Below are 20,286 nucleotides of genomic sequence, written 5' to 3' on the forward strand. Positions count from 1 at the left end.
AAAAATCTTAAACCTATTCACACTCTAATTCCATCCATGCATCACTCACTCTGTAAGTAAAAAAAAATATTTCTCATTCTTATTCAGCACCCTTGCACAGCTTCTAGAAAAATGCTCTCAGTTAGTATGACAGATCATATGCATTCATTCAAGTGCCACCATTTTGGAGCAATCTGCAGTCATTTCAAGCGGCAGGTAAAAATTACACTTCTATTTTCCTATAGTGATCATGGTAAATAACTTGTGTGGTTCTCCTGAATAATTTAGTGCATCCATTGGCATACTTTATCAGCAATTCTTGAGCCGTGTTATTTTTTTTTTTCATCAGTTCTGATACAGAAGAGATTATACAAATTAAGATATTTTAGTGTAGTTTGGTTACTGACACCTTTGTGAAATTCATACCTACACACTTTCTTTTAGTGTAACAATTCTGATAAAATATGACACCAGCACCTATCATAGCATCCCTACCTCTGCATAAGTAAGGCATTAGATAACAGCAGAGATCTACATGTTGTCCAACTGTCAGGCAGACTACAGAAAAGAGTGTACAAAAAATAATGAAGATAACTTATGTCTGAACATGAATGCTAGGAGTATCAGAAACAAAGAGGTAGAGTTTTTGCCTTGCTCAGTATTTGGGACTTCAGATTGTAGGCATTAATGAAACCTGGCTATCAGAGGCTGACATACTATCGAGTGTAACACATACAGTATTTTTAGTTAGGATAGTAGAAGGGTGGAGGTGCATGCTTTAAATGATATTGGATGATTTCAATCCAGTTAGAGTTGAGACCTATCACTACAATACATTGTTAACAGTTTTCCACGAGACAGTGAATTTGAAGACATCTGTGTGAGGTGGCATCTAAAAAAAAAGATAAAATATATAGTGAAGTGCTGTTGTTGGATCCTACTTCTTCTTAATCTGTACCTTGGATCTGACATGTTAGTCACTACGATGTTCTTAACAAAAAAAAAGAGGTGCTAATTGATTTCTAATTCAAATATAGAGAAAATGTATATTTAAAGACTGCGCCACTCTATATCTGAATTAGTTCAAGAATTGAAGAAAAATCAACCTTCAACTATTTCTCGTTAAAATATATACTGGCCGAGTATATTTGACTTATTTAATTTACCCGCTTTGGTTCGAATATTTTATGAATGGTGCAGTAAAAGAGATTCAGGCAAAATACAACTTTAGATAAACAAAAACAACATTTAATTTTAAAATCACAAATTTTACACTTAAGTTTAAGTCAGTAATTAAGATATCACAAACATTTTAACTCCTCAGGTAAATTCAATCATTCAACTCATACAATAGTAAATCTGTTATCTCTATAATACAGGCTTCTCACAGTTCCTTAAGTTCCAAATACAACAAAAATTGCAGTAATACCTCTTCACAAACAAACACTTTTAAATATACACTTTAGCTAATTCTCCGCAATAGTTACTGTTAATATAAGGAAATTCTAGGATGAAACTCGCACACTTCTCTGTATAGAAATATTAATGGTTGGAATAATCTTACCGATAATCTTCTATCTTCATCTACTTATACAAACATATACACTTTTTATAACTGTAAACACTTTAAACAGTAAATGGCACTCATTAAATAAATCTTCTAAGCAATAACTGAATTAATCGTCGGTCACTATACACATAAATAAACGTTCTTGCATGGAATACTACTGATCACTTATGAATTAGGGCAACACACAATAATTCTTAACTTGAGGTTTTATATGCACAGTTGTTCATTCTTCTGGCAATTAATTAATTCTTTAGACACTACAATTCCAAACACAGCTATCGGTAAACTTCAATTTTACAGCCTCTACTACTCTAGTAACTCCGTGCTTTATTTCAAGATTCTGTCTATTTAGTCTTTATTTCAAGATACTAGTCTATTTAGTAGTCACTCAGCTGTCTTCCGTAGCTATAATTGTTATTCTACAACTTATTAGCTAACTGCTTCTCGACTAATAGACTTTATTAGCTGCTTGAGTGACTTGCCGACTCGCTATTATCGCACTATGATTCCCAATGCCGAATGCTCCGATTCCAACCTAATGCCAATCCTCTCCTCTCTCTCTCTTAATAATCTAATCTCCCCCTTAATTTCAGCGTTCTTTCCTTTTTATATCCGTTGTTCCAGCCTAAACTGTTCTCGTGATCTAAAACTCTTTTCAATAAATCTTCTCCTCACGTGGTGTTCCAAAACGTGGAAGCTATCTAACATACGTTTCCACGACAACAAAACAAAACATAATAAAATTGAGCTATTACATAATGTTAAATTTCTACAAATAGGAATAAATAGAAAATATTTACATTTCAATTAATGCGCAGTTAAATTATCAAATACAAGTTCTTATAATATTAACATAGTAATAATTAAAATAGCTTAATATTTAATATAGTCTTATCACTACTAATACATATATCTTTGATTAAATAATTAGATATGACAAAATTAAAGTAGTTATATGAATATTAAATTGTAAAATAAGTTGTTTACATTAAATAATATTTATAAGTCTAGCCTCTGTGATGGAAGATCATGTTGGATTCTGAAGCAAATAATAATTACTTTAATCTCTACATAATCAGAATCCAACACTGTTACAGATCTAGTCAATTAGTTGCTAGTGATGAAGAAATGCATCACCAAATAAAGATAATGGGGGCAACATGAGTAATCATAATGGGAGACTAATTATCCAAACACTAATCGGATAGTGATGAAATCTCACGAGAAGAACAAAACTGAATTTATTGAGGTGGTGCGAGACAACTTTCCTCAAGCAGAATGTGACAGAAGGAACCTATGGTCAAAGAGTGTTAGATCTACTTATAGTGTCAGAGTGCATTTCAGTTAAAGACTTAACTATTCTGTGCCTGGTTGCTGACAGTGATCATGATAATGTGAGATGCTGAACTACCAAGCAAGAAATTGTGACAACTGTGGAGTGTGTTTGGTTCTGCCAATGATATCAGTTATTGGTTAGGAAGGATATTGACAGTTGTATGGGAAGCATTAAAAAAGATTTAATCATGCAATATTGAAATGTGTCTCTAAAGTTCAAAAGAATAAACATGGTAGGAGTGAAATGGATGCGTAAATGTTATTAAGCAAGAGATTCATAAGAAAAAAGACGATGTGGAAGGACTACTGTGCATAAGGAGGATGTTGGTTATGAAAATTATAAGGAGTAGGCCAAAAGAGTTACAAATGCTGTATGGAAAGCTAAGTCTGAGTATGAAAAGAAACTGGCTCTGCAAGCTAAAGATAACATAAAAGAATTCTATCATTATGCTGCAAGTACAAAAAGAATGAATACAAAAGAACAACTCTACCAAATGTGCATGGCATGTGGACGACAGATGAGAAAGAGATTTTTTAACTATGAGTGCCCACTTCGTGAAAAGCTATCAACCTGGTCTATGCAACATTGAGCTCACTGCTACCTTTTTACTGGATGAAGAATCTCAGCTGTATGAGGAGGAAGAACTTTCAACAACAACAAAAAAATAAAAATAAAAAAAATAATTCATTTTTGAAATTATGGATTCTACAACCATGTTAAAATAACTCTTTTTTATTATCCTGACGTTTCGATCTTCATATCAAGATCATCATCTGGAGCATACATAAATATACAAGATAAGCTGCATTACACTAACTAAAACACTAAAAGAAAGGAACAAAAAAATGTTTGTTTATGTTGAGAGCATGGGGAGGGAAGAGAGAGAGAGAGAAAATGGCAACTATTTGCTTTCATGATAACAAAATAAGAAAATACCACAAAATAAAGTGAACAGAAGGTTGAGTATCTGTAACATAACTTGTGGATTCTCCTGTGATTCATTGACCATAATTTATCATTTCAGTTTATAAAATTATCAGAAATCTCTTTTGTTTTCTTTTCTAAACTAGTGAAAGTTTAGTGAAACTTTCACAGTAAAGTGGCAGGGTTGTTAGAATTCTTCATTTGACTAAGGAAGTAAATTTAAGCTGTAATGTCTTAAAACAGTTTAAGAAAACAATGGCTTTCCATTAGAAACAGACTAAATATAACAAATGAAACTACCATTTTTGTTTGTGGTTTGTTGTGATTAACTCTTTCTCCCTGCTTCAGTGGCTACCTTCTTTTGTTTACTTCAATGTGAAAAAGCCATTATTCTGAAGATGTTCTTTACTACTTTTTTTTTTTTTTTCCAAATTGAAGAAACTAAAAAGCTTTGGTGATTATATTTTAATTTCGCAGTAATGTGAAAAGCATTAATGCAACCCCCTCTTCCCCAAGCAGTAATTCCCTACAGCACACAAAGCGTTCCTTCCTTCAAGTTAATGATCCTTCAAATCACAGAACAAAAAAAATCACTTTCCCAAAGAGATTGGATAAACAGTAAATTACTGTACATATATATGTATAGAATTTCAAAGTTCAATCACATGTTTTAGAAATGTCAAGAACAATTTGTCTATCAGCTAGTATAGCGGACAGTGGCAGTGCTAATGATGTGAATAACATTCAAAAGCACACTCAGTTCAAGGGAAGAGATGAAACTAGTCCTGCTGAGGCACTTTTCTTGAAGCCTCCATAGCACAATTGGAAGAACAGCAGAACATCGTGCACTTTGAGTGGAAAAGACCTGCATTTGATTCTCATTGTGCCGAGAGGAATCTTTATATGAGCTATTTAAATTAAGAGGATATTAAATCCCATATTATTTCAAAGTCGAATAAGAAACTCAAAGATAGAAATCTAATCTAAAAGTTTCATGCTGAATATAGAAACTATATAAAGTTCGGCGAGTCCAAGCGTAAGGCAACACCAGGTAGTGCAATGCCAGAGCAACTCGTTGCAAAGGTGGAGCAAGTCCGATCACTGTTCTTGGTATTTACCCATAATGTAAAAACAACAGCCCCTAGGAAATGTATTACTGTTCTACATTATGAGAGGTCACTACCCAGATCGATTTCAACCTTTTTTTGAGGTCTCGTCAGTGAGTAGGTAGACCTGGATAATACCAAGATGGTAGTGAACAGAACTTACATATACTCTGCTATATGAATTGCCAAAGAAGGTGTACCAATAAATCATTTAAAATAAAGAGCCAAGAGGCTTCAATTCGGCGACATAAAAGTTATTTAAATTAAGGGGATATTAAATCCCACATTATTTCAAAGCTGAATAAGAAACTCAAAGATAGAAATCTAATCTAAGAGTTTCATGCTGAATATAGAAACTATATAAAGTTCGGCAGGTCCTTCTATCTTCTGCTGTGTGCAGAAGATAGAAGGTGGTTTGTATGTTAGTCTGCATGCCGTGTCCTCACACCACAGGAGAGAATGTTTGAATTGAAGTGAACAAATCCAGACTGAATCAGCTATGATCTGACCTCTCATCAGCTACAGGAACACTGGCATCTGCTTCCACTGTATGCAGAAGGCTTCATGAAGATGGTTTTGCATGTTAGTCTGCATGTCCTATCTTCATACAACAGGTGAAATCATTTGAAATTGACCAGGATCCACATCAACTGGATCCAAGACCAATGGGGTCAGTACTGACGAATGCCGATTTGCTTTACAAGGTGATACTGGGAATGCTGACCTACAGAGAAAACCTGAGCCATATTATCATCCCTATAACATCTACGAAAGGGACACTTATGGTGAAGGTACTGTGATGGTATGGGAGGCATCTCGTTGGGTGAATGCACTGGTCTGTATGTGCTTCTGTTAAATTGTGAATGAAGAATTTTATGATTTATTAATACTTCATTCACGATTTAACATGTATTGTATTTCCTGAGCTAAGTTTGCTCCTATGTAAATTATAAATTAAACACTTACTGTTAAATTTTTATTGATATAATAATTGTTAATTTTTTTAGTTATTTATTCTGTATACATTCTTTATATAACTTGTAAATATATCCTAAATGAATTGTGATATATCTTTTCATTTCTGTATGTAAGAGTGATTTTATGTAATTCTTCTGAATGCATTTGATTGGCTGCTGAAGGAGAAACGGAGTTTGTTTTTAGTCAGTGCATGTTTAGAACGTGAACGGCTGTGATATGGAATGAAGCCAGTAGATGTAAGCTGAACTGGCTATAACCGGATTTTGGCAGGAAGAATGAACGATTTTAATTGGAAAACGAAAGTAAAGAGAGGAGAAGCATTCAGGACAGCAAGGAGTGAAGTAACGGGTGGCAGTAAAGGGATTTGGGAAATGCCGTAAGTAGATTAAGAAAGGACCGGCAAATTAATAGGCAATTCGGAATATTTCTATGGAATTCTAAAATTACAACGAATTCCAATTGTTTTGAGGAAGAATAGTGCAAAGCTGAATTTAATGCATAAAAGAAAATAAGGAATAAGTAGATTACCTAAATCGATGCATCATGCTTTGTGAAGCTTTATGTTTAATATTTCAGTTATTATAGTGAAGATTTCTTTTGAATAGTGTTACTTCAAAGTAATAGTTAACTACAGTTTTAAGTGTGCCTATAGTGAATCCAATGTGAAAAGGGTGTAACCCGGTAAGAGCAGTCCTTTTTTTTTGTACCTCAGCGTGAAGAAATAAGAGTTAGCTCCATCTGATATATCTTATTAACTGTGGCGTTCTACTAAAAATAGCCGAAGTTTGGAGGTTTAAAGTGTTTCCCCCTTGAAATAACTGCCTCACAATTAAATTAAGTGTTTGTTGACTAAGAGAGAATGAGAGAATTCTACTTTAAGAATATTTACTGTAAAATTCTGTAACATTGAACTGTGTGAACCATTTTCAATTATTCGGAAGAATGTAGAATTGACAGCTGGATGTCTGATGCCTAATGTTTTATATTTGTTATGAATATTTGAACTAAGTTGATTTGCATTATCTTGTTTTCAAAGTTATACTTAATGTACATGTTATATAACCCTGCATTAAACGTTTTGTTTATTGATTTCAATTTGGTGTATGCCTGATTCTCTTTCATTGCACCACTCATAAATTTTATCGGCCCTTGTGGAAGCCTTAAATGATATTAACTTCGGCCTGTATAAAGTGGGACTGCAAAAGTTAATTGATGATTGAATCCTCTGTATTATATAGACTAATCTGAATATAGGGTGGCGCAGGATAATATAAATTTTCCTTATATTCAGATCAGTATCAATCAGCATCTAACAAAATAAAAATGGAATCTAAAGAAATAAGAATAGATCCAACTAACCAACATAAATGAATCAATTAACAAGATGGACGACACAACAAAATGGTGCAGCTGACAGGATGTCAGTTCACTGGTATAAATTAAGCAATTAAATAATTTTTTTTAATTATTTAATTTTTTACCTATACTATCAAAAATTAAATAATTTTTGATAGTATAGGTAATCCTTAAAATCTTGATAATAAAAATTAAGTGAATTACAGTGAGCAGGTTATGAAGTAGAATCAGGCAAAGGTTAATTTAGAATTGAGATTATAGGATTTAAGTTTGAAGTTAATAAATTAATATGGCTGTTTCATCCAGTACGGGAATGGAAGATAGTGAATTTTTCCGTACTGTAAACCCCCCAACAGGTTTTTCCTCAATTTTTGGGAGAAGAATCAGATGATGTACTATCTTTTTTTCCCTTCGTTGAAAAGCTTAGAGAAATAGCAAACTGGACTGATTTTCAATTACTAATATTACTACAAAGTAAGTTGACTGGTAAGGCAAGGACGTTTTTATATTCATCTCCAGTGCTTAAGGAAACATTAGAATATCAGAAGTTTAAAGATATTTTAATTTCACAGTTCTCTAGATTGAGAAGTATTGGACCCAACTTGAGGAAACTACAGAGAATCACACAGAAGGATAAAGAAAGTGTTACAGAGTTTTATAATCGCATGTTGACTCTTTTCAACAGTTTGAACGTGTCTAATGAAGATAAACCTCATTTGGATTGGGCTGTTTTCCAGCAGTTTTGCCAAGGTGTGAGACCAGAATTGAGAGAGAGACTGCTTACAAGAAGAAAATTAACACCTCAGAAGAATGTTGCAAAGTTGTCAAGGAAAAAGAACAAATGATAGGAGACTTTTGTCCCTTATCCAATGTAGGTCATGTGAACGTTATAAAAAAGACGGATTATTCCTTAAACCAATCTGAAACTGGAAAGGAAAATAAGAGTGAAAAAGGAAAGAAGAAGAATGGAGAAAATTCCTTAAATGTTAATCATATAGCTGAGAGCGAAGAACTATCCAATAAGAACAGTTTAATGCAAGAAATAAAAACCTTAATTCATCATGAAGTAAAAGGATTACAACAACCAGTAATGGATCACCTTGAAGAAGTAATGAAGCAGCTGGTAATTATTACTACAACTTTTCATGAACGCCACAACCCTACAACAGATGGAATCAACAAAATGGTGGAACAAGAAATAAAAAAGAAGTAACAGAATCAACCTATATTAGCAGATCTGGACAAAGTGGTGCATGGACAGAAAGACCCAATCTACAGATGTCCATTACCTCTCAACCTCAAGCAAAGAAAGAGTATTTTTCCAACTACAAGGATCCTCCAAGATGCTTTCGATGCCACAGGACTGGGTATATTGCTAGGAATTGTTCCGATGCTAAAGGAACATACTCAAACAATAGATGGGATTTGAATTTTGGACATATTCCTCACAAAATACATAGTAATCTTGATAACTCTTTTAAGATGAATGAATCAATAATGAAAATAAGAGGAAATACCAAGGGTATCAATGTAATATTTTACTAGATACAGGTTGCAATGCTTCAACTATCAGTAGAGACTACCTCATGCACATCACGCACAGAATATGGAAAAATATTATTAAATTGAGAAGACCAGTGAGAATTATCACTCTCTCTCTGACTCTACTTTGATGGCATATAAGAAAGATCGTGTAAGGATTTTTCTACCAAATTTTGGGTTATTTGTTTGGCAGGATCTACTAATTATTCCATCAACTCGAGTTCTCACATCATTTTGGGAACTAACTTTATGAAAAATTATTTTTCTCATGTGACTTTTCTAAGGGTGAGATATCCATAATGAATAGAAGAAAAATCTGGAGAAATAATACACCTACAAATATTGGATGGAAGAAACAAACAGAAAGGCATGGCAAGACGAATGTGATACAACCTACAAGTGAAGTACAGCCAACTACTAATGAGTCAATTGAAGATTTCAATGGCTCAAATTCTGGTAAACCTAATCAACCTCAAGCTAAACCTACCACAGACTTAACATTACAAGAGCAAATATCTACACCTGAATTAGAAATTAGCAAGACAGATCAACTGATAATTGGAATCAACTTTGCCAAAGCAATTAGTTTACATCCAAGATCTAATAAGGCTAGAAGAAGAAGGGAAGGAAAGGACAAGTCTGACAGACTATCCTACTTAGAAGATTCTTTGGAGAATGTGTATGAAAGGAAAAGGAATTATCAGGGAATGATAGATCACAGAAGAAGTACCATTAAAATGAAAAACCCAGTCATAAGACTAGAGACAGAAATGAGGGACTCTGCTCTGATGAGACACCTCCATACTACAAAAATAAGAGACAAACTACTCCCATTAATGAAAGCAGAATGAATCTAAGTGAAAATGTAGAGAGATACAAAAATACTAACTGTAGTAATAAATTAGATTTTATTCAAACTAGATATTATTTAAGATCTTGAAAGGGAGATAAGAAGTCTATTTTCTCCACTATATGAAAAATGTTTCTTTAAAAAAATTTTTTTCAGAGGAAAAATAAGCCTTTGTTAAATTGTGAATGAAGAATTTTATGATTTATTAATACTTCATTCATGATTTAACATGTATTGTATTTCCTGAGCTAAGTTTGCTCCTAAGTAAATTATAAATTAAACACTTACTGTTAAATTTTTATTGATATAATAATTGTTAATTTTTTTAGTTATTTATTCTGTATAAATTCTTTATATAACTTGTAAATATATTCTATATGAATTGCAATATATCTTTTTTATTTTGTTTCTGTATGTAAGAGTGATTTTATGTAATTCTTCTGATTAGATTTGATTGGCTGTTGTCAAGGAAACGGAGTTAATTTTAGATAGCGTGTGCATGGAGTGTGAGCTACGGTATTCAAAGGGAGATGGAGTTGATATGAGCTGGACTGGCTAGAACCGGATTTTGGTGGGAAGAATGAAGGTATTTAATTGGAAAACAAAAGTAAAAAGAGGAGAAGCATTCGGGACAGCAAGGAGTAAAGTAATGGGTGGCAGTATGGGGATTTGGAAATGCCGTAAATAGATTAAGAAGGAACCGGGAAATCAATAGGCAATTAGGAATATTTATATGGAATTCTAAAATTACGACGAATTCCAATTGTTTTGAGGAAGAATAGTGCAAAGCTGAATTTAATGCATAGAAGAAAACAAGGAATAAGTAGATTACCTAAAACGATTGCATCAAGACTTATGAAGCTTTATGTTTAATATTTCAGTTATTATAGTGAAGATTTCTTTTGAATAGTGTTACTTCAAAGTAATAGTTAACTACAGTTTTAAGTGTGCCTATAGTGAATCCAATGTGAAAAGGGTGTAACCCAGTAAGAGCAGTCCTTTTTTTTTATACCTCAGCATGAAGAAATAAGAGTAGCTCCGCCTGATATATCTTAACATTAACTGTGGCGTTCTACTAAAAATAGCCGAAGTTTGGAGCTTTAAAGTGTTTCCCCCTTGAAATGATAACTGCCTTATAATTATAAGTGTTTGTTGACTAAGAGAGAATTAGAGAATTCTACTTTAAGAATAATTACTGTAAGATTCCGTAACATTGAAACTGTGTGAACCACTTTCAATTATTCGGAAGAATATAGAATTGATAGCTAAATGTGTGATGCCTAATGTTTTATGTTAGGAGTTATGAGTTATTTGAACTAAGCTGATTTGCATTATCTTGTTTTCAAAGTTATACTTAAATGTACATGTTCTATAACCCTGTATTAAATGTTTATTTTATTGAATTCAATTTGTTGTTTGCCTGATTTTTCTTCATCGCACCACTCATAAAAAATATCGGACCTTGCGGAAGCCTTAATGACAATATTAACCTCAGCGTGTAGAAAAGTGAGATTGCAAAAGTTAGTTGATGATTGAATCCTCTATATTATACAGACTAATCTGAATATAGGGTGGCGCAGGATAATATAAATTTCTTTATATTCAGATCAGTATCAATCAACATCTAACAAACAAAATGGCAGACTCAAAGCCAGGATGTACGACATAACACTTCCTAGTGGAGCCATGAATGCTGCAACTTATAGAGATGAGGTCCTAAACCTCTATGTTTGTCCATACGTGAATGTGATAAGGTAGATATTTATCCTACAAGATGATAATGCTCATCCTCATTAAGCAAAGCTCATGGACCAATATCTTCAAGAGGAGGCTATTGTACATATGGACTGGCCAGCCAACTCCTAACCTTAATCCTATTAAGCCTGTCTGAGATGCTCTAGGTAGACATGTTGCTGCTCTCAACCCTCCCCTTAAACCTTGAAGGACTTAGTGCTTTGCAGGAGCAATGGCCACTATTACCAACTGACCTCCTGGATGCCATCATAAACAGTATGAAACATCATTGTGAGTGCTGTACTGCTGTGAGGGATTATATTCCTTATTAAGACCCTTTGACAATCTTTTGCCTTTGTGTATCCATATGTTACAGAATTAAACTATTTATTTACAATTTTTGTGGGTGTTTCTTTCACATCTCATATCATACTTTTCATACAGTTTTGAGTTATCGTGATTTTTCTCTTTGTTCTTTAATTTATGGAAACCAGTGTATGTAGGCACAGTTATAAAGCTTAAACAATTTAAAAATGCAATGATAAAAATTAACCAAGTAATGAGCTCCTTTTATAGATTCACATCTCTAAAAAAAAGTAAAGGTGCCAATTACTGTACTTAGTTATTTATAAAAATGTTGCGAAAAATATTTATATATAAAGTGATCACACAATTATCCAGTTGAGTTAGATCAGTGCTTCCCAAACTTATGGATGTAAAGGCCCCTTTGGAAATATTTGCATTTGAATTTGCAATATTCAATACAAAAGATACACAGCAATATTGCAAAAATCAAATGCAAATATTACATTTTCAGCATCTTACATACACATCTGACAATGTCTTAAAACATTTTAAATTTGTTTTCATTATTTCACCCCCCCCTCAACAAAACTAACTGCCCTCAATGGGGCTGCGGCCCACAGTTTGGGAAGCACTGATTTAGATAACTGATTTGCTGTTCAGTTAATTGTAGGTAACAGATTTGAAGTCTCATAATTAAAGAATTATTATGCATACAAATATATGGTGAGGAACAATTTATGTTACCAACGCCAGAAGTAAACAACAACACAACATACAAGGTATGTGTAATATTTCCTTCTTCTTACAAAGGACTTCCACAGAAAACGGCATAGTAAGCTGTACATGAGAGACATAAGTAAAGAAATGTTACTGGTCATTATTTATTATGACTGCTTATTAAGAAATACCATATTTTTCACCTAAGAGATGTACTTTTTTTTGTATCAAAAATTTATCTGAAAATTAGGATGCATCCTATAGGCCTAATGCATCTTACAAACCAATGTGTATTTTTATGTATCGCTTGCTGGTAATGCACAATCAGTTTGAATAGGTTGCACGGTCATTAATGGTCATGCATTTAAACTAGTAATCAATACATTATTATATTTAAATTTTTTTTTATAATCCATGGATTCTATGAAGCCCAAACATAGCTATACAATTGCATTTAAGTGCAGTGCAATTGAGTATGCAAAAAAAAAAAAAAAAAAAAGTATGAAAAAAAAAAGAATGGCAATAGGGCTGCAGAGCAGCACTTTGGGCCTCCATCTACAGAAAAAATGATACAAACTTGGAGGAAACAAGAGCAGTAATTAATAGAAACAAATTCTAAAAAACACAATCTCTGCAGAAAACTGGAAAAATGGCCAGAAATTGAAAATGAATTGCAAACTTGGATAATGGATCAAAGAAGATCAGGTTTGTGGTGTATCTACAAAAATGATTATTCAATGAGCAAAATTATTGGCAACAGAAAGAAATATTACTGATTTTACAGGGTTGCCATCATGATGCTTTAGATTTATGATGAGAAATGATTTATGCATGTTTGCAGAAATGAAAATATCACAAAAAATCCTAGACAAATTTGAAAATAAAATTATCAAGTTTCACAGATTCATCATAAATGCTAGAAAACAAGACAATTTTGAACTTTCACAGATAGCTAATATGGATGAAGTGCCTCTGACTTTTGATATGCCCTCAAACAAGACTGTTGAATCCAAAGGTAAAACTATATTAATGTTAAAACTTCTGGTCACAAAAAACCCAATATGCTGTTGTTTTGTCATGCTGTGTGAATGGAACAAAATTTGCCACATTTTTAATTTTTAAAAGAAAAACTTCCCAAAGGAGTTTACATTCATATTCATCCAAAAGGATGGATGGATGGATGAAGAATGGATGAAGTTATGGATAAAGAAGGTGTGGTCCAGACATCCTGGCAGTTTATGTCAGAAACCTGCTTTGTTAGCATGGGATCGGTTTAGATGCCATAATAACGAAACTGTTAAGAATGAACTTTGCAAAATGAACAGAAAAGTAGTTGTAATCCTAGTAGGCCTCACCTCTGCAATTCGACCTTTAGATACATGAATAAACAAATCATTTAAAGGATTGATGCATAAATCGTGCGTCTTATAGTGCAAAGAATATTTTTGTTCCAAAAATTCAACATGAAAAATGTAATGCATCCAATACAACAGTGTCTCTTATAAGGTGAAAAATACAGTATGTATAAAACAGGAAAAAAAGTTGCATGTATCTGTTGTTGCAAATGTGCTCTTATTCAGAAATTAAATTCAATCTCACACACATATTACTACTGCTTCCTAATTTACCTTAGCTTCTGTGTTATATAAAGCAAATCCCATATTCCAGTCTAATGTCAGTCCACCAGTTTTACCTTTATATATAACTGAGAATGTTTTACTCTGAAATAATAAATGTAAGATAAAATCATTAAGTGCAAAAGTAATATATTTAAAAAAATATTTAGAGTAGTAATATTCTTTGAAAGCAATTTCAAACCACATATATTTGACTCTTAATTAATACAGAAGTGAATACTGCAACTTTGATCTTTTTTTTTTTGCCAGGCAGTTTTCACAAATGTATCATAAATTTCAATGTTTGGAATATATTAAACTGAAATCTCAAATTTTATTTCTTTCAAAAAATATTTAAAAGAACAAATTTTGCTATTCATGATTCACAGAAATGTAAACAGTGAACATATAATTATTTGTTCCACATAATTTTATTTAATCAGTTCACAAACAAGCAAGCAAGCAATTGACTGCTCTTGTACAATATATTCAAGATTAAAAATCTTGATAGCACAGTTGGAAGAATAATGGGACATGCACATTCTTAACTGGAAATGACCTGAGTACAATTATCATCATAATAAGAGAAATCTTTTTATAGGATTTTTCAAATGAAGACATGTTAGCTGTTCTCATAGAGAAATAACATGATTTCCATCCCATAAACTGAGCCCTTTTTGTCTTGCAATCAGGGAGCTGATCAGAAAACATAGTAGACAAAAATACTGTGTAGCAATGAAACATGTAGTAGAGATAATGGGATTGTGCAGTGTTATGGTGGAGAATGTATTATAATCTCCCATGATAAGTTCCAATGACAATTATAACAGATATGCAGTATATTATTTCATTTCATTTTTTTTTTTTTTTCTTATATGTAACTCCTGTTCATGAACTACAGTACATTTGTACTGTGGGTTAGTTAATGTTTTGTGTATTCTGTTTTTATTAACTGCATATCTTTTTTGTATCTTTATCAATTTTTTTTTTACATAATCTGGAAACCCTGCTCTAGAGACCAAACATGGAACTTATTCAAGTCACTTCAAGCTTCCTATAAGTGGGGTAATGGTTTCAAACCAGGCAGTGAAATTCATCTCCCATGTAAAGACAATCACAAACATCCATGATGACTGCAGGATTTGAACTCACAACCTGCTAGTTGGAGAATGGATATGACAACCACTTGGCCAGCCAGGCTCCCAATCATTTGTTGGCATTAATGGAATGTGCTCCTAAGAATATCTGTAATGTTACTCTTCATCTAAAGTATATGTGCAGGTATGAGGTACGAGGGGTTCCTAAAAGTAATGTAACACATTTTTCTATTAACAATGCGAATGGGAGAACTAGGAATCCTCAGTTTCCAGAGGGCTCCTAGTTTTTCTAATCCTTCACCAACTTGATAAAACGGCAGAAAGGTTGTTTTTTTTTTTTAAAAACAAAAAACCTTTTATAGGTAGAGGATTTCATTAAAATAAATGAATAATTTTTGTACAGTGTAACACTATCATAAATGCTTAAGACAGAAGAGACATGTCTTTAAAACATGGTCCCCTATTATATATGTAACTTTCAATTATGGATGGCTAAGCAAATATGGTAAGCATTCCTGTGTCTTGGAAATGGTCATTACTTTACAACAGTTATTAAATTTAGTTAAGAGTTCAGAAGATTGATTTATGGTAGATTAAGAATATAAAATCATCTGTATGAAGTACAGAACTGAGTTTAATATATCTGATATTGATATCAGGTTTAAATGTTATTTTCTTTTGTGTGATCCATACAGATGAACAATTGAGGAGACAGTGTGCTCTTAACTTATAACTGATTTTATAGGAAATCACAGTATATACAGTATATCCTTCAAATGTATCAGCTAATATACAACTTAAGTATGTTACACACACACACACACAGTTCTGCATAACATCCATTTACACCATATAATTGTAGTTACTAAACAGCATTTCTCTTGGAACATTATTACATGCTTTTTCTAGATAACCAAAACATTCTCATGAAATTAATTTGCAGCTGATAATATAGTGAGGGTGTGTTTACCGTGATTTAAATGGGCCCAAAAATGTCCCAGTAAGTAATTTTCATGTTTGATGAACATTGGGAACCAATTTTATTTTTATTTTTTATAAATAAAATAATTACCTAAACTGTTACTTTATATTGCTATTATAACAAGAAAATATGTAAATAAAAATAAACATAATTGTAAATTACACTTCAATAATAATAAACTTATAAATGCAACTAATTTTAATAAAAAAAAAGTTTAATTAAAATAAATCTCCATAATGAAAATGTTAAACTGGTGTGTAAATCACAGCTGTTGTTCTCTTTCAGCTAGTTCAGTGATATGAAGTTTTGTATATTCTCATAGAAGGGCTTAGACATTGATTAAACATGCTTATTAAATAACTTAAGGAATTTACAACATACAAAGGATAAATTTGAAAAGCTAAACCTCAACAAATTTGGTTGCATGAGACTGCCCCAAATATGGAAGACCTTCAGCCCAACGGCCAAGAATACCTACATAGTCCGCTAGGGGACACCATCAGGACTTTTAGGAGAAACAATAGCTTCTTACTTCGTCTTCATTTACTGTGTGTAGTACCTGCATGCATGTGTCTTTATTTTAAGTTCCTGTGAAGATAGCAACGTGACGTTGCCGAAATATTGGAAATATAGATTAAAGTTTAATTTAATTTATATCCTTTGTATGTTGTAAATTCCTTAAATTATTTAATAAACGAAGTTTTGTATAAAAATCTATATACTTTTGTAGCCATACTAGTTTTGATTTTGTTTAAAACATATTTGCAAATATCACTTTTCTTTTGTAAGTATATCATAATTAGAAAAATATTTACTAATTCAAACAAATTATACTGAATCACTAAAGGCATGCTTTTAATAAATAAAAATTATTCAAATATTCTTATTGCAAAATATGCAAGGTATGTATATGTTCTACTTCATATCTATTCTGTGAAGTGACATCTTGTGGGTTCATACTTGGCTCTCAATACACGTCACTAATAGGAAGTATTCATTCATTTGAACTGAAAAAAAAGCATTTAACTTGCCTCAGAAAATTGTGGTCAAATGAGATTTCTTTTTTAATGTGTTCCAAAAGATAAGACATTGTAATGCAGATACCATGTAAATGGACCCACGATTATTATCAATCTGTGAAAAATTGTTGAAAAGTAAAAAACTGTTTTATCTGTAAAACATTTTAATTTTGGACTTGGCAAAAGAAGAGGATTTATTTATTTATTTTTTTAGTAGCTCAGATGTTTTAAACTTTGTACTGACTGAAACTAATAAGCTATTAACAGGAATGCAACTTTTAGTAAAATTTAGATTTAAGCCATATAAATAAACTGCAAAGCATGGAAAATTCTACTAAGATGGAGGAATTTCTGACAACAATATAGTGAATCTGCTTTGGATTAAGCAGTATGCCAAATTACACTAGCAAAAGAAATACAAATATTACCAAAATCGTTGAATTTGAGCTGTGCAGAAGAAAGTGATTTTTAATTGGTGAATAGTCTGTTTTTTTCCCCCGTTTTTCTACGTTTTTGAGTGCTAAATTGTTTCTCTGAATACGAGTGTACTTCAAAGAAATAAATGCAAGCCAAATCAGAGTGGGGGGGGGGGGGGAGAGAAATTTGGGAGTGTTAGAAGAGGAGAGAAAGGAAACAGAAGAGATGGAATGAGTGAGAGGTATGTGGGTGCTAGAAGAGGAGAGAATGGAAACAGTAGAAGAGAGGGAATGAGAGAGAGATATGGGAATGCTAGCAGACGAGAGGATGGAAACAGTAGGAGAGATGGAATGAGAGACAGATATGAAAGTGCTAGAAGAGGAGAGAATGGAAACAGTAGGGTAGATGGAATGAGAGAGAGATATGGGAATGCTAGAAGACGAGAGGATGGAAACAGTAGGAGAGACGGCATGAGAGGGATATGGAAGTGCTAGAAGTGGAGAAAATGGAAACAGTAGGAGAGAGGGAATGAGAGAGATGTACATGAGTGCTAGAAGAGGGGAGAATGGAAACAGTAGGAGAGCGAGGTATGGGAATGCTAGAAGAGAGAATAGCAGTAGAAGAAAGAGAATGAGAGAGACCTATGGGAATGAAAGAAGAGGAGAGAATGGAAACAATAGGAGAGAGAGAGAATGGTAAGAGGTATAATGTATGGCGACTCAATGATCCGTGGTGTTCAGGATAGGATGCGTGAGGAGTGTTTGCCAGGAGGAACAATAGAAAGGGTGGCTATGGCAATTAAGAGAGGTGAAGGGGTGGATGAGATGATTGTGATGGTAGGAACAAATGATTTGAGTGGTAATGTAAGTCGGGCAGCGAGAAATATGAGATTTTTGCTTGAGGCTGTACGGAAGAAGACAGAGAGGGGAAAAATAGTGTGCGTATTGCCTAGGTATGATAATGATGAACTGAGCAGAAGAGCGGTGATATTCAATGGCATTATAGCGAGAATGTGTGACAAGAGAAGACTGGTATATGTGGATGCTTGGAGTGCGTTTGAGAAAAGAGAGGAATTGTATGCGAGAGACTGCTTACATTTGAATGAGGAAGGACGTAGGCATCTGCAGAGATTGCTGTTCTGAACGAGTCAGTGTGTCTCAGGGAGGATGATAGCAGGGGTGGCCTCTTGTGGGAATGGATACTTGGGAGAAGGGAGACGATGTCAGGTAGCACTGAGCCCAGTGGAGTCTAGAAGGGATAATGCTGGGTATAGAAACAATGGCATTTATATGTTTCTATAATATGTTTCTAATGCCAGGAGTATCCGGAATAAGGGAGAGGAATTGGTGGTGCAGATAGCATCAGACTGGCCAAAAATTATTGGGATCATTGAGACGTGGTTGACAGAAGGGGATATAATAACAGGAATAGAAGTCGCTGGGTATAGCATTTTTCGTCAGGATAGGAGGGGAAAGCGTGATGGTGGGGTACTGCTTATGATAAGCGATGACCTATGTCCTCTAAGAGTGGAGGCTTTGGAAGGAAGTGAGACAAATGATTTTGAGAGCATATGGTGTGAGGTAGAGGTAGGCAAGACAGGATATTGGGGTGTTGCTACAGACCCAGGAGCACAGAGGATGGGGACCAGGAGATGTCTAGAGCTAAGTTTGGCCAGTGCAAGAAGAATGATTGTTATGAGGGATTTTAACCACAGTAGTATAAATTGGAGAGAGGAAGATGCATGTAGCAATAGGGGAATGGAATTTCTAGAATTCTTGAGGAACAAATGTCTTAGGCAACATGTAACAGAGGGAACAAGAGGTTCAAGAGTTTTGGATTTGGTTATAGCATCAGAAGAGTTGATAATAACTGAGATAACATCTCTCCCACCAGTTGGAGAGAGTGACCATATGGTTTTGACATGGAAAATGAATAGACATGCAGGAGTATCAAAGAGAACTTATGTGGAATTATAAAACAGGTGATTATAATAGTCTTAGACGTCAACTTTGGGAAGTTTCATGGAGGGAGGAATTGGCATGCCGGAACATCACTAGTGCGTGGGAAATTGTGAAAGAATATTTGTTAGCAGCAATGGTAAGTTGTATACCACGAGTGAAGAAGAGGCCACAATTTGGAGTAAAGTGGATGACAAACAATATTAAACAGGAATTGCATGCGAAAAAGAGGCTATGGAAGAGATATAAGGAGACAGGTGAAGAGAAGATGCATGAAGAATATAAGACACAGGTCAGAAGAGTGACTAGTGTGGTACAGAAAGCGAAACTGGAATATGAGAGGAGGTTGGCCCTAAGATCCAAAGAAAATCCTAAGGAATTTTTTAGCTATGTGGCCAGTAGGAGGAGAAATGACTGTTGAAGAATGATATTGTGGGATAAAAATGGGAATAGAGTGACTGATGCAGAGGACATAGTGGAATTGTTCAATGAACACTTTATTGGAGTATTTCATCCTAGAGGAGTCAGTTTTAATGCTAGAGGGATAGGGCTGGTTCGAGGTACAGGAGGAGAGTGTGTTTCAGATACCGAGTACTCTGGATGTCAGTAAAGCTTTGGGACTGGATGGTATTTTACCACGAGTTTTGAGAGAATGTGCCAGGGAACTGACAGTTCCTTTAACCTGGCTTTTCAATGAAAGTCTGGCTTTGGCAAAGGTGCCCAGGGAATGGAAGGAAGGTAAGATAGTGCCATTGCATAAGGGTGGTAACAGACTGGAAGTGTCTAATTATAGGCCAGT

At 33.8% G+C, this 20,286-nt stretch overlaps 1 protein-coding gene across 2 annotated transcripts in view; it reads right to left on the reverse strand.

Annotated features, from left to right (window-relative positions):
• The window catches only part of Syn2 (Syntrophin-like 2), a 348,707-nt gene that overhangs the window by 17,728 nt on the left and 310,693 nt on the right, over window positions 1–20,286 (reverse strand). For both annotated transcript variants that reach the window (XM_090403965.1, XM_090403966.1), the window contains exon 14: window positions 14,027–14,119. In XM_090403965.1, the coding sequence (XP_090260091.1) occupies window positions 14,027–14,119 (93 nt within the window). The remainder of the gene's footprint in view (window positions 1–14,026; window positions 14,120–20,286) is intronic.

This window comes from Typopeltis vanoorti, chromosome 14 (assembly GCF_054136105.1).
Source record: "Typopeltis vanoorti isolate ZY-2024b chromosome 14, IOZ_Tvanoo_1.0, whole genome shotgun sequence".
Lineage (NCBI taxonomy): Eukaryota > Metazoa > Arthropoda > Arachnida > Uropygi > Thelyphonidae > Typopeltis > Typopeltis vanoorti.